The sequence below is a fragment of the Sorex fumeus genome, unplaced genomic scaffold, assembly GCF_029834395.1.
Source record: "Sorex fumeus unplaced genomic scaffold, SorFum_2.1 ptg000044l, whole genome shotgun sequence".
In the NCBI taxonomy this organism is placed as follows: domain Eukaryota; kingdom Metazoa; phylum Chordata; class Mammalia; order Eulipotyphla; family Soricidae; genus Sorex; species Sorex fumeus.
In genome coordinates this window covers 61940451-61954316 of record NW_026606101.1, presented here as the reverse complement: position 1 = coordinate 61954316, position 13866 = coordinate 61940451, and the positions used below count along the sequence as shown (strand labels likewise).

General features: G+C 54.3%; 1 protein-coding gene across 1 annotated transcript in view; it reads left to right on the top strand.

Annotated features, from left to right (window-relative positions):
- XXYLT1 (xyloside xylosyltransferase 1) overlaps window positions 1-13866 on the top strand; it is an 87804-nt gene that overhangs the window by 42774 nt on the left and 31164 nt on the right. The window contains exon 3 of the mRNA XM_056121340.1: window positions 5834-5966. Coding sequence (XP_055977315.1) covers window positions 5834-5966 — 133 coding nt within the window. The remainder of the gene's footprint in view (window positions 1-5833; window positions 5967-13866) is intronic.

The following is a 13866-nucleotide window of genomic DNA, read 5'->3' as shown; positions in this document are numbered from 1 at the left end:
TACCATCCTGAGGGCTCCGATGTAAACCTAGCCCCGAAGGTGTGGAGGTGAGCGAGGAGACACATCCCACACCATTGCTGAAACCCAGAAAAACAAAACAAAACAGAAATGCCTTTTCATGCTGATTTATTCTGTTTCTGCTCCCAAGCAGGAACTGGTGGTTTCAAAGAAAATTGGGGACTGGGGCTGCAGCTCTGTGGGGGACTTCTCGCATGTGTGGGGCTCTGGGTTCGATCCCCGGCACTGCAAAATAAAAGGGGTCAGGGGGGCTGGTACATTACAGACAGAGCTCGTACGGCGATTAAGATGCAGACCTTGCATGCTGTTGATCCCCAGTTTGATCCCTCGTACCTGACAGCCCCATGGGCATCTCCAGGTACAGCCTGGGAAGTCGCCAAGCACCACAGTGCCCGAGCAGCCGTGCGCTCCCAAGCCCTGGCATCGAGGAATGTCACGGCTAATCCGCAGCCAACCCTATGAGTTTCCTGTGCTTAGAGTAGAGGAAAGCTCCAAGGGGGAATTTGTTCTTTAGTAATGCATGAAGCTGACACTGGCCTTGAATCTACGGCCCCGTGGGCGCTCCCCTCCGGCTGACTCTCCCAGAGCTGCTCGCAGGGCATATAACTCACGCCGAGGAGCCTCATTCCTCTCCTCACCCTCCTCCTGCAGAGCCAGGCGCAGGATATTCATGTGGAAAACCCTGGTCGGCTCTTTGAGTCAGATGTTCCCTCCTCCCACCCCTCCCCTCCCGTCCCCAGCGCCTGCCGTGGCTGAGCCTCCCGCAGCCACGAGGCAGGGCGCTGGGTGAACCCAACAGAAGGAATCCAGGTGTGAATTCTGGCCCAGGTCTGCCGTGTACTGAGAGTGATTGCCAGGGCAGACATGTGGATCTCCTCATTTGTCACAGAGAAATCATGGTACAAAATCTGGAGCCTTTGGAGGCTTCTGTGAGCGGGCACAGGCTGCAGTCTTGCACGCAGCTCACTGAGTTTGACCTCCAGATCGGCATAGCACTGTAGCACTGTCCTCCCGTTGTTCATGGATTTGCTTGAGCGGGAACCAGTAATGTCTCCATTGTGAGACTTGTTGTTACTGTTTTTGCCATATCGAATATCATTGGCCGTGGCCATTCAAAACAGTGCAGGGCCAGAGAGCTCAGTGGGCTAAGCGCATGCTCTGTATGTGAGAGAGCCAAGGTCCATCACTGGCACCACCGGGAGTGACCCCGAGCGTTGAGTGGGGAAGGTATGACCCTACACTAAAAGTCAGTAAGTCAATAAGATGTCCTTTCAGCTCTCATGGCTTCTTCCTTGGCTCTCTGCTCCCTGACTGCATCTTCCTTCCACAGTGTCTCTTGTTCTTTGGGAGTAGGTAGGGGATGTTATGGGCATTGGGGCCTGGTGGTGGGAACTCTCTCCATCCATAGAAGTTCCAACAACCATCCAGGATGATCTGAACCTTTAGATGGTGCTTTCACCTGGGCTGAGGTACCATTCCTTTTCTTTTATGGAGGGTTTGGGGGTTGTACCTAGTGATGCTCAGAGGCTGCATCCAGCTCAGTGCTCTGGGATCACTTTTGCCAGTGTTTTCGGGACCATATACAGAACTGTGGGTGGAGTGATAGCACAGCAGATAGGGCATTTACCTTGCACACAGCCAACCCGGGTTCTATTCCTCTGTCCTTCTCAGAGAGCCTGGCAAGCTACCAAGAGTATCCCACCCACACGGCAGAGCCTGGCAAGCTCCTTGTGGCATATTCGATATGGCAAAAACGGTAACAAGTCTTACGATGGAGACATTACTGGTTCCTGCTCAAGCAAATTGATGAACAACGGGAGGACAATGCTACAGTGCTATGCAGAACTGGAAATCAAACTCAGTGAGCTGCGTGCAAGACTGCAGCCTGTACCCGCTGGACTGTCTCTGTGTTGCTGAGAATCTCGGGGTTGTGAAAGGGCCTTCAAAAACCCCACAGGGCCCAGACGCTGACGGTGCAGGATCAAAACTGTGACCGCTCGAGGATGCGGTGCTTCCTCCTTAGATTGTCTTGGACACGGTTCCAGACTCCATGGATCCTCCGAGTCCCAGGCACTGCCTCTGACACGGAGGAGACGGGGGGGGGGGGGGGGGGGCGGTGAAGCAGGCTGGAGGTTCATGGTCTATGTGGAAAGTGCAGCCCCCAACCCAGGCCTGAATGAGCAAGGAAGGTTTGACTGAACAGGCGGGAGGGACTCCAGGAGTCTCTACCCAAGGCCGGGCCCCTTGGCGGTCTTCCACAATGCTTTTCCTCTCAGCTATTTCCAGAGCTCGCCAGCCCTCCTGAAGCTGGACCTTCCATGCTCAGGGGCTGGGGAGGTTTGAGGAACATGAGAGAGTCCCGTTGGAAGTCCCCAAATCCCCATCGGTGTGCGAACCTCTGGCCAGTTCCAGCCTGGGACCTAGGTCTGTGGTCAGGATGGTGAGCCCGAGGGCCTCCAGCAGGAGATGCTGGGGTGGACATTAGTGTCCCTCTCTAGGGACATCTCTCCTCTGCCCCTTGCCCTTTGGCTCCTGCAGGCCAGGGGTGCTGAGACTGATACCCAAGGACAGTAGACACAGGAGCAGGAAGATTGCTCCATGGTTGGCAGCCTGCCTTATGAGCTGGGGGGAAGGCAGCTGGAAAAGAGAAGGGATCACTAAATCAATGGTGGTTGGAGGGGTCATTCGGGATGGGGGATGTGTGCTCAAAGTAGATAAAGGACCAAATGTGATGGCCTCTCAGTATCTGTATTGCAAACCACAATGCCCCAAAGTCAGGAGAGTATGGGGGAAATTGTCTGTCATAGAGGCAGGGGGAGGGTGGGAAAGGAGGGAAACTGGGGAGATTGGTGGTGGGGAATGTGCACTGGGGGAGGGATGGGTGTTTGATCATTGTGTGACTGTAACTCAAACATGAAAGCTTGTTACTGTATCTCATGGTGATTCAATACGAAATGAAAAAATACATATATAAAAAAGGAAAAAAGCGCCCCAGGGTAAGAGCAGGTGGCTCTCTGCCTTCATGCCCAGGGCCCAGCCTGCTCCTCCCTGCTGCTGCTCTGGCCCTCGGCCTCGCGTGGCCGCACCTTCACCCCTGCGCGGGGACTTGGGGGCTTGTGCTCTGAGGCGGGAACCCTGGGATGTGTTATAACTATGTATTTCTTAGAAGTGCCAAGGCCTTTATAGAATAGAAACCGAGAGCGTGCCATGCCGAGACACCTGTGTGTGGTCCCTGGGGGCACCTGGGTGGGTCTCCCCTGCCCAGCTCGTCTTCCCATGGTTTCCTAGTTGGGTCAGTTGTGTGTGTTCTGTGTATGAGGAAGCTATGCCCAGGAGCTCTTCCCTGGTGTGTGGCTGGTGACTGGCATGTTGGCGGTGGTGAATGGTGACCGTTTCATATACAGGTCCAGGTGGGAGGCCAAGCTTGGAGATGCTCTAGCCCTGAGTCAAACCAACGATAAAGGCAATAACGGAAACAGAGTGAACTGTTTCTGGAGATGGGAGGAGAGGGCGAGAGGAAGGGAGGTTGGCGCCGCTGGGCCGGTCTGTGGGTCTCCTGCATTACTCACTCCGGGCTGTAATTCCATCCGGGCTCAGATGACACGCTTGTGGCTGCTTTAATTGGAGGCTGACGAGGAGTGACTGTTGCCGCTGGGGAACGTGGGTTTGGGATTTGGAGACCATGCGTGTGGCTTTCTGGGCTGCTTTTGTGCAGAGAACTCAGCCAGGCTCGGTGCTCTGGGCCTCAGACACCCAAGTGGGCGGGGAAGCGGTGTCCTGAACCCCAGAATAATCCCTGTTCGACCTCCTCACGCTGTCCAGGACCAGGGTGGGGTGTGGCCACGAGGCCTGGAAGCCTTGGGAAGTTTGCCCTTTGGAATGTGGCCTTCCCAGCTCGCTAGCGTCCGCGGTACCACCTCATTAGCCTGAAACCAGAGCAGGGCCTGGGACGTGAGGATGGAAGCCCGGTTCTTCCTCTCCTGCTGGGGCCCAAGTTCAAATACGCCTCAAACCAAACCAGACTCTGTCCTGTCGACCTGCTGCAGCGCCGCCTGGCTTGAGGTCAAGCATTGGTCAGTCCTGTTTCGGGGGGCAGCTGCCTTCTGTTCCCGAGAGGAAGTGGTGTTTCCGCCTTTTGAAATTGTCCCCAGCAGCCCCCTTTCTGATCTCTTGCCAAAGGATGGTCCCAAGGCCTCTGGTGACCATGGCCAGAGCCTCAATGGTCAGCCTGTGAGGCAGGGAGGCTGGCAGTGCCCTGGACGCCCTCGGGAGGGTGGGTCGCCAGCACCGCTTAGGGTTCAACTCATCCCAGGAGGATGCCAGCTCGGCACAGGTGTGTCCCCACAAACTACCGCCCACAGGGAACTTTTCCTAACACAGGCACGCTTCTTCCTCCTGAGAGGAGGAACTCCAGCTCCTCTTTCTGTCCATCAACGCCCCCCTGAGAGGATGGGTTACACCTGGGTGTTGGGGTGAGGGTGGGGGGAGGCCTGTCCCGTAGCCGCCGCTGTGTTTCACTGGGCAGTGGGGGTGCACCAGGCTCCCGGCTCTGGTTGCTGCCATTTCTCATCAGACCCTGAGCTCAGTCCCCAGGCCTGGCTGTAGGAAGCGGAGGCAGCTGGGGGTATATGTTTAGAGGATGGAAACACGCTTTTTTTTTGCTTGTTTTTGGCCATACCTGGTGGTGCTCAGGGCTTCTTCCCAGGAATCACTCCCGGCGGTGCTCAGGGGACCATTTGGGGTGTTGGGGATGGAATCCGGGTTGGCTGCATGCAAGGCAAGCGCCCTCCCCACTGTACCACCGCTCCGGTCCACACACTTTTAATACTGGTCTGATTTGAGCGAGACAATGTGGAAACGTTTCCTTGTTCCCATTGGCCCATGGAGGTCTCCTGTATCTGTCCAGTGGCTGCTCACTGATGCTCAGGTCCCCATTCTCACGACACATACCACAGGTCCACTGTCAGCTGCTGGCACCGTGTTCTCTCCCCCGAGTTTCTGCCCTGGTTTGGGAGTGGGTGGCGGCCTGGAAGCATCAGCTGAACCCTGAGCCTCTTCCCCCGGGTCTGGTGTCAGCCTTGCTGCCTTATGGCAATTCCTTTCTCTCCTTCACTCCTCAGTTTCCACATCTCAGAGCTGAGCAGGTTGCCTTTTCTTCTTCGAAGATCTCTCACTCGTTTGCTCCTTAGGGGGCAGGTAGCGAAATCTGCGTCTCCGGAACCTGCCAGCACTTTTTCTGGGTGCCACATCCCAGCCCATCAGGGCCTGACCAGGAGCTGAGACCACAACCGTGCAAAAGCTTCTTCAGTGGGCCATGAACCTGTCAGGGCCGGCAGAAGCCCTGCATGCTCTCAGTCTTTAGTTGGGCATCTGTCCCGGGACCCCAGTAGCAGACCAGAGGGAGGGACCTGTTTTTTTTATGAGGTGATATTAGGGGGGAAAGGTGTGTGTGTGTGTGGGTAATGACTGGTGGGAGAAAGTCTTTGTTTACAGTTCACAAGCATCACTCAAGACTTTAGGACCACAAGGAACCACTGAGCCTCCCACCTTGTTGATCTCCCTCACATGATTGCCTTTTGTTTGTTTTGTTTGTTTTGTTTTGCTTTGTTTGGGGGGGGGGGGACCATACCTGGTGATGCTCAGGGGTTCCTCCTGGCTCTGCACTCAGGAATCAGTCCTGGCGGTGCTTAGGGGACCCTATGGGATACTGGGGATGGAACCCGTGTCGATCGTGTGCAAGGCAAACGCCCTTCCCGCTGGACTATTTCTCAATAAGCCCCACATTATTGTTCTTTTTTTCCTCTCTCTCTTCCAGAAATCCTGCGGATCATTCAGCTGGACCTTGACCTCCAGTACAAGACCAACATCCGGGAACTGTTTGAGGAGTTTGACAACTTCCTGCCAGGTGCTGTCATTGGCATAGCAAGGGAGATGCAGCCTGTGTACAGGTGCGTGGTGGTCTGGGGCCGGGGACGTGGAAGGGTTGCGTCTCTGTCTCCCACAGCCTAGGGTTGACGGGGGCGCCAGCTCTCTGCGCTGAGTGGGGGAGGGCCACGCATGGCGTGGAGAGGTGCCAAGATACCACCTGTTCTGAGGGAGGCTGGCATGTGTTTTTTTTGTGTGTGTGTGGAAACTGTGGTGTTCTGATTGTTAGCATTAAGCTCAGAATTTAGAAATGATGCATCAATGCCTTACAGAGGAGGTTATCAGGTTGTTGCTTTGAAAAGAAAAAATTGAAAAAAAAAAAAACCCAAACAGGTGCTAGAGTGTGTACTGTATACACACTTGCACATGGCAGACCCAGGTTCGATCCCCAGCACCCTATGTGGACCCGGGAACGCGGAGCCAGGAATAAGCCCTGACACAGCCAGGTGTGGCCTGGAAATTATAAATAAATAGATACATTTGAAAATTTAAAAAATTTTCTCACGGGGCCTCCAAACCATGGCTGATCAGGATTTCCTCAGAGGCACCAAGGGTTTAGGATCCTGGCGACGCTTGCCCTGGGCCCTGGATGCTCCCCGTGTCTGTCTTCCAGCTGTTTGTCCCTGGGGAACCCTAATATGTGAGTGTCAGGGTCTCCCCAGCACTTGCAGGTGGTACTGGGGTTGAACCCACAACCTTGTACTTCAAGCCAAGGGCCCTTCTTTTGACTTCAGGCTCCAACTTGGTTTTTCCAATCTGGTGATGACCTGGACTCTTCCGAGTCATTAGTGACCCTTCGCCTGCGTGTGCTGATTGGGACAGTCCTTAGCAGGAGGGATGCTATGCAGCTTTGCACCCAGACGGCGCTCCCTGGTGATGAAGGTGCCCTGTCTGTGGGCGGCGGTGTGCCCAGACTGCGCTTCCCAGAGAAACTCCCACTCCCAGGCCCCGGGAGAGCACCGAGAATGATCCCTGCAGCATTGCTTGTCCTAGGTTAATAGTGGAAACCTGGGGAATTTCGGCAGCGTAGAGAAATTCGATTTGTTCCTCCTGCCCGGATGCAGAGCCCAGGAGAGGCCACCCATAGAGGCGTGTTCCAATGGGCAGAGCTGAGTTGTTGTGGAAGGGGCGCACATGCAGGTGGTAAACCGAAAGGCACTGAGGTTTGCAAAAGCCAGCGTGGCAGCACCCCGGGGCAGGGGGTCGCCTATGCCACATCCCAGCGCATCCCTTCCTAGCCCAGGGAATTCTTCAGGCTCTTGCTGTACTCATTTTTTGGTGGTGCTGAGGGGGCTACTCCTGTTTCTGTGCTCAGGGGTCACTCCTCACAGTGCTCAGGGAATTTTTTTTTTAATTTTTATTAGTGAGACATCATGAGGTACAGTTGTAGACTTACACATTTTTGTGCTTGGGTTTCAATTATACAATGATCAAATACCCATCCCTCTACCAGTGCCCATTTCCCACCATCTCAGGGAATCTTGAGCTGTGCTGGTGATCAAACCGGTGCCATCACATACAAGGTGAGTGTATTGGTCCCCCGGACCCTTGTTCCATGCTCTCTCTCTCCGGAGCATTTTTTTCTCTTACAGTTTAAGAAATGAAAAGGCAAGCTGGTGGTGGGGGTGTGTGTGGGGTGAGCATTCTGGGTCCTGTGCCCAGTCTTGGGAGCGCTGCAGGCCACGGGCACATGGTGACTCAAGAACCTGCATGTGGGGTCTGACTCAGAGTGCTCCTGAATTTGAGCCCTGGAATGGTACCTGCTCCTGAGCTCTGCTAGGGCGTGGGCCTCAAGACCAAGGGGAGACGAAGAACAGGCAAAGCCAGAGGGCTAGTATAGCGCCTGATCCACTGTGCTCGCTCTCTAGCCCGTAAATCTGTATTTAACCGAAGTCTGCTGTCCATCATCACCTGCTGGGAGCTGAGGAGGTGTGTGTGTGGGGGGGGGGGGGCAGAGGGGGACTCACAGTGTCCACTGTTGTCTGTCTGGAGGTGTGCAGCCCTGCTTTGTGACAGAGCCCTCCCACCTGCATCGTTTTGCAGCAAACGGGACACTCTGTTCCCCCCTCCCCATAACCCCAGAGGAGGCAGTCCTGAGCTATCCTTCTTGTGTTTTTTGGGGATTTTCTTTTTTTTTTGGTTTTTGGGTCACACCCAATGATGCACAGGATTTACTCCTGGCTCTGCACGCAGAAATTACTCCTGGTGGTGCTCAGGGGACCATGTGGGATGCTGGGGATCGAATCCAGGTCGGAACGCCCTACCTGCTATGCTATGGCTCCAGTCCCGTTGTGCTTTATTTTTTTTTAAATCAAAGTTGGACCTGTCAGTGTCTACGAGAGAGAGAGAGAGAGAGAGAGAGAGAGAGAGAGAGAGAGAGAGAGAGAGAGACTGACTTGCTACCTGTGAAACAGTGACATCAGAAGGAACCCAGGGGTCCCTCAGTGCTGGGTGTCTGTTTTTTTTTTTTTTTTGCTTTTTGGGTAACCCTTGGCAATGCACAGGGGTTACTCCTGGTTCTGCACTTAGCAGTTACCCCTGGCGGTGCTCAGGGGACCATATGGGATGCTGGGAATCAAACTTGGGTCAGTCGCGTGCAAGGCAAATGCCCTACCCGCTGTGCTATCTCTCCAGCCCAGTGCTGGGTGTCTGGAGCCAGACTCTGCTTTGACACTGTCTGAGAGATGTGGAGGTATCGTGGGAGCTGCAGAGGAAGGTGCCGGGAAATAGCTTCTCTGGGAGAGAGCAAAGGGTTGCACCGTCCTCAGTGGTGCTTGGAGGTGGGGCTTAAACCGGGCTCTGCTTCTTCACACACACTGCTGTCTCCCTGTCCCTGGGCTGCCCCGTGGTTGTCCTAATGACCCGTGGGGAATGTGTCTTCCAAGGGCAGGGCTGTGTGTGGAAGCCCCGTGCGGGGTCGCATTCCTGCTGCCGCCATCTGCTCTGTGTCCCTGAGCTCCCTGAGGCTCCAGTGGGAGGTGGATGGGGGCGAGGGTCTGGAGCCGAGATGCGCTTCCCTCTCTGCTCTGCAGCCAGCGCCCGCTGCTGAGCGTATGCTGAGTCCACTGAGGAAAGGACAAGGGTCACCGGTCCACCCGTGCAGGCGTCTGTGGGGGGAGGGGTGTGGAAGGAGCCGGATGGAGCAGCTGGGACCAGGCCTCAAGCGCTGACAGGCTCTGGGGGGCCGTTTGCCGGCACAGGAGAAAGCTCGTTGAGGTCGCTGAGCTGTGGCTGCTTCCTGCGCTCTCCAGACCAGCATTTAATTGACCCCTTCCAGGGCCTTTGCTGGGTTCGTAAAATCTTCAGTGCCCTCCATGGAACTGCTGCCACCCCTTTCTTCCCCAGCCCCCCAGGAACATCCTTGATTCTCAGATTTCCATGGGGCCCTTCTTGGGTATGAGACTTAGCAGGGTGCTGCCAGGAGCAGGCAGGAGGAGGCCTGGGCCCGGCCTTCGGAGGCTGAGAGGGGGAGGAGATGGTGCAGAAGCCGTCGGTCAAGGCCCCAGACGCCAAAGCGGCCAACCCATCAGTTTCCCTTGGACATCACCATAGGTGCCAGGGGCTGTGGAGTCCACACTGACCTTGCAGAAGCAAATCCCCTATTCCAGCAGCAAACGGGCGTCTTGAGGAACAGCCCCAGAGCGAGGAGCAGACTGTGGGCCCATGTCTGGAGGGGAGGCTCAGCCTCCCTGTGGACCTCCTAGAGGTCCCGTTCTACTCCCCACCTCACAGCAGAGAGCCGCCCTCCCCTTGGGGGAGACACAGACCTGGTGAGTCTGCCCTCTGCTCCTTTCTACATGTGTGAGCGTTTCCACCCACTCTCACGACCCCATGTCATTGCGATAGGATTTCCCCATGTTCATATGTTTTTTGTGAATTAATTTTATTTTTTTCTTTTTTAATTTTTATTAGTGAAACACCATGAGGTACAGTTGTAGACTTACAATTTTTTGAGCTTGGGTTTCAGCTATACAATGATCGAGTACCCATCCCTCCACCAGTGCCCATTTTCCACCACCACTGATCCCAGTATCTCTCCCCCCACCCCACCCCCACCTCTGTGGCAGGGCATTCCCTTTTGTTCTCTCTCTCCTTTTGGGTGCTATGGTTTGCAAAAGAGGCATTGGGTGGCAGTCATGTTCGGTCTATAGTCTACTCTCAGCATGCATCTCCCATCCTGGGAGAATCCTCCCAACACCCTTTATTTGGTGCTCCCTTCTCAATCTGAGCGGCCTTTTCGGCTAGTGTGTGCGGCTGGCCTCCAAGCCATGGAGTAAACCTCCTGGTACTTATCTCGGCTTTTCTTGGGTGTTAGTCTCCTATTTTGTTACTTTATGTTCCCCATATGAATGCAATCTTTCTATGTCTGTCCCTCTCTTTCTGACTCATTTCTCTTAGCATGATACTTTCCATGTAGTACCACTTGTATGTAAATTTCATGACTCCATCCTTTCTAACAGCTACATAGTACTCCATTGTGTAGATGTCCAAAGTTTCTTTAGCTAGTCATCTGTTCTCGGGCACTCAGGTTTTTTCCAGATTCTGGCTATTGTAAAGAGTGCTGCAATGAACAAACAAGTGCAGACGTCACTTCCCATGTTCATCTTTTTAGTGAGGGTGGGGGTGGAGTTAGGCCACAACAAGCGGGGCTCAGGGCTGAATCCTGCCTCTGTGCTCAGTGATCATCCCTGACGGGACTTGGGCGACTGTGTGGGGTGTCAGGGATGGAAACTGGGTCAGCCGCATGCCAGGCGAGTGCCCTACCCACTGTACTCTCTCCCCAGCCCCTGCGTTCACCTTCACATCTGCGTCATTCTCAGTTTATTGCTCTGCCTCCAGGATTCCAGGTGCCGTTTCCCCACGACATGTCCCTCAGGAGTGCTGTGGGTTTCCTGCGTGGGTGGAGCATCCGGGGTTGTAGAATGACCTCAACTCTGGGTGCCCGTGAGTCACACACATCACCAGCCCCTGTTCAGGCCAGCTGAGTGCTGGAGAGAGCCGAGGGACTCTGTCTTCAACGAGTCCGCAGCCTGGTTGGTGGCACCGTCTCCCAAGGCTGCTCCACCAGGGGTGCGGGGAGCAGTGAGGTGGGAGCATCCCGGCCAGGTGCTCTGAGTCATGGCCCCGGGGACCACACTAGTTCCTTATTACAGTTTCACAAGCTACTATAATAAGGAACTAGCTGTTTTGCTCTTTTGGGGGCAGACTCTCCCCATCTATGTCCAGGGCTTATTTCTGGCTCTGTGCTCAGGGATCATATCCTGGTGGGGCTCCATGTCTGGTGCCAGGTATTGAGCCAGGGTAGGCGCTTTGCAGGGCTGCCATCTATTTGCTGAACTATCTCCAGTTCCTATAAACTTGTTTATTTTTGCCGAAGGAACCATCTCCTTGAGAGAAGCTCATTTGCAGTCGAGGCAGCAGAAGGGCTTTATCTGTCAGCATCTTCTCGGGGAGAGCTGGCGTGATAGCATAGTTGAATCGCAGTAGCGTGTGTACAAGGGGGACTTGCTGTGACAAACAGTGTGTGGAAGGGGCTGCGTTAAGTGGGACCAGCTCCACGAGACGGGAATTTCAATCAGGCTGTGGGGCTGCTCCGGGCAGCCAGGACGCCTTTCCGCAGGTGACTCAGTGGAACAGATGCCAGCCCTTGGCCCTCTGCTTCAGGCTAGCAAAAGGGGTGAGGGTGATGGAACCATCAGGTTTTTTTTTTTAATTGGGCTTGAATAAAATGGGCATCTTCCCTCTTCCTCCTGCATCAGGCATCTTCTTTCCTTTTTTTTTTTTTTTTTTTTAGTTTTTAATAGTGAGACATAATGAGGTACAGTTGCAGACTTATACATTTTTGTGCTTGGGTTTCAATTATACAACGATCAAATATCCATTCCTCATCCCTCCACCAGTGCCCATTTCCCACCACCACGGATCCCAGTATCCCTCCCACCCCCCCCAGCCCCCAGCCCCCCAGCCCACCCTGCCTCTGTGGCAGGGCGTTCCCTTTTGTTCTCTCTCTCGTATTGGGTGTTGTAGTTTGCAAAAGAGGCAATGGGTGACAATCATGTTTAGTCTATAGTCTACTTTCAGCACAGGCATCTTCTTTCAACGAAATGAGCACTGCTGAGCTTAGAGAAGACCTCTGATCGGCTCTTTGGGGCTGCCGATTCCCAGGGCGTAGGACACTTGGATTGGGGCTCTGTCTGGTTTGATGCATTCCCTGTGCTGATCCCTCAGGAGTTCACACAGCAGTATTCCTGTGGGCATAATCTTAATCTCACCTTCTGCCACACTTTGGTTTGGGGACCCTGTCTCCCCAGATGTCATTGTCTTTGAGATTTTCCTGGAGCCAGAGTGATAGTACAGCATTTACCTTGCACGCGGCCAGTCAGGGTTCAATCCCCAGCATCCCTTATGGTCCCCCAAGCACCACCAGGAGTAATTCCCGAGTGCAAAGCCAGGAGGAACCCCTGAGCATTGCTGGGTGTGACCCAAAAGGAGAGAGAGAGAGAGAGAGAGAGAGAGAGAGAGAGAGAGAGATTCCTGTCACTAAAAAGAGGAAGAGTGAGGGCCAGTAAGATAGTACTGGGGATTAACGCCCGTCCCTTGCATGTGCCCAGTTCAGTCACTTAGTGTCATGTATGGTTCCCTGAGCTCTGCCAGGGAAGTGGTCCCTGAGCACAGACCCAGGAATAAGCCCCAAACACCACCGGGTCTGACCTCCAAACAAACAGATATATTAAAAAAGGAAGCTGGGGCGGAGAGGATCCTGTCTGAACATGCACACAGACAGGGAGCCCTGGGGAAGAGGCGTTTTCCCAAGGCAGAAGTTCATCCTGAAGTTGCAACTCATTTTGCTTACTCCCTACCTTGACCTCATGGTCCCCTCTTCTAATTTCTTTCTTTCCTTTTGTTTTATGGACCACACCCAGTGGTACTCTGGGCTCACTCCTGGCTCTGCACTCAGGAGTCACTCCTGGTGGCTCAGGGAACATTTGTGGTGACAGGATGGAGCCTGGGTTGGTGCATGGCAGATGCCCTGGCCTCTGTACTAGCCCTCCCGCCTTCTGATTGCTTCGCCTCCTGCTGAACATCTGCCTTGCCTTGCTAGGCCCTGGGTTCTATCCCAGCCCCAAGGAAGTAAATCTAAGTCAATGAATAAAGGCGCATTTAGGAAAGGGAATGACTTTGCATTTATTGTTTCGCCTGGCCACTTGCTGGACATCCCTCCCTCTGTTATCTAGTTGGCCCCGATGGACTTCAGAATCAGGAAGTCAAAATAACTCCCAGGGCCTTGTGACCGAGCCCTGTGGAGTGAGGTGCGAGTGTGCTCAGCTTGGTCCCCCTCGGCCCTGTAAGGAAACAGGGCACCCCAGAGTGCAGCATGCCCAGTGTTTGCCCCCGTGTATATGCAGGCAGCCCCGGTGTGCTGGGACCATCCAATTGACCCACGAACTTGGAACTGTAAAGAAGGTCAGAGCATGCTCGTTGGCTCAGCAGTGAATGAGGCCTCTGTGTGTATCATACACTCCTACAGTTGGAGTTCCTTAATGTGCCCAGAGAGTGTGTCTAAGGAAGGTGGAGGCATGAGAGGCTTAATTGTCTCATTTGGAAGGAGATGAGAGGGAGACCCGGGTCTTCTCCCTGTGTCTTCTGGGCAAGATGGAGCCTGTGGGGGGAGCAGTGTTGAGGGTCTTTGTCCCGCAGTCCCTTCTTTGAGCTCATGTCATTTAAGTTGTGGTCAAAGGCCCACTATCTCCTACAGGGATCCGACAGAGCAAAGAGGTTCAGGCACATGACTGGTATGTCGCGGACCCTGGTTGGCTCCCCGGTGACGTATGGTCTCCTGAACATCGCCAGATGCAGCCCTGAAGGCCCCCCTACATCCTTGGTCTCTTGCATCGAGGATTGCATCATTGGCCAATTGGGTCA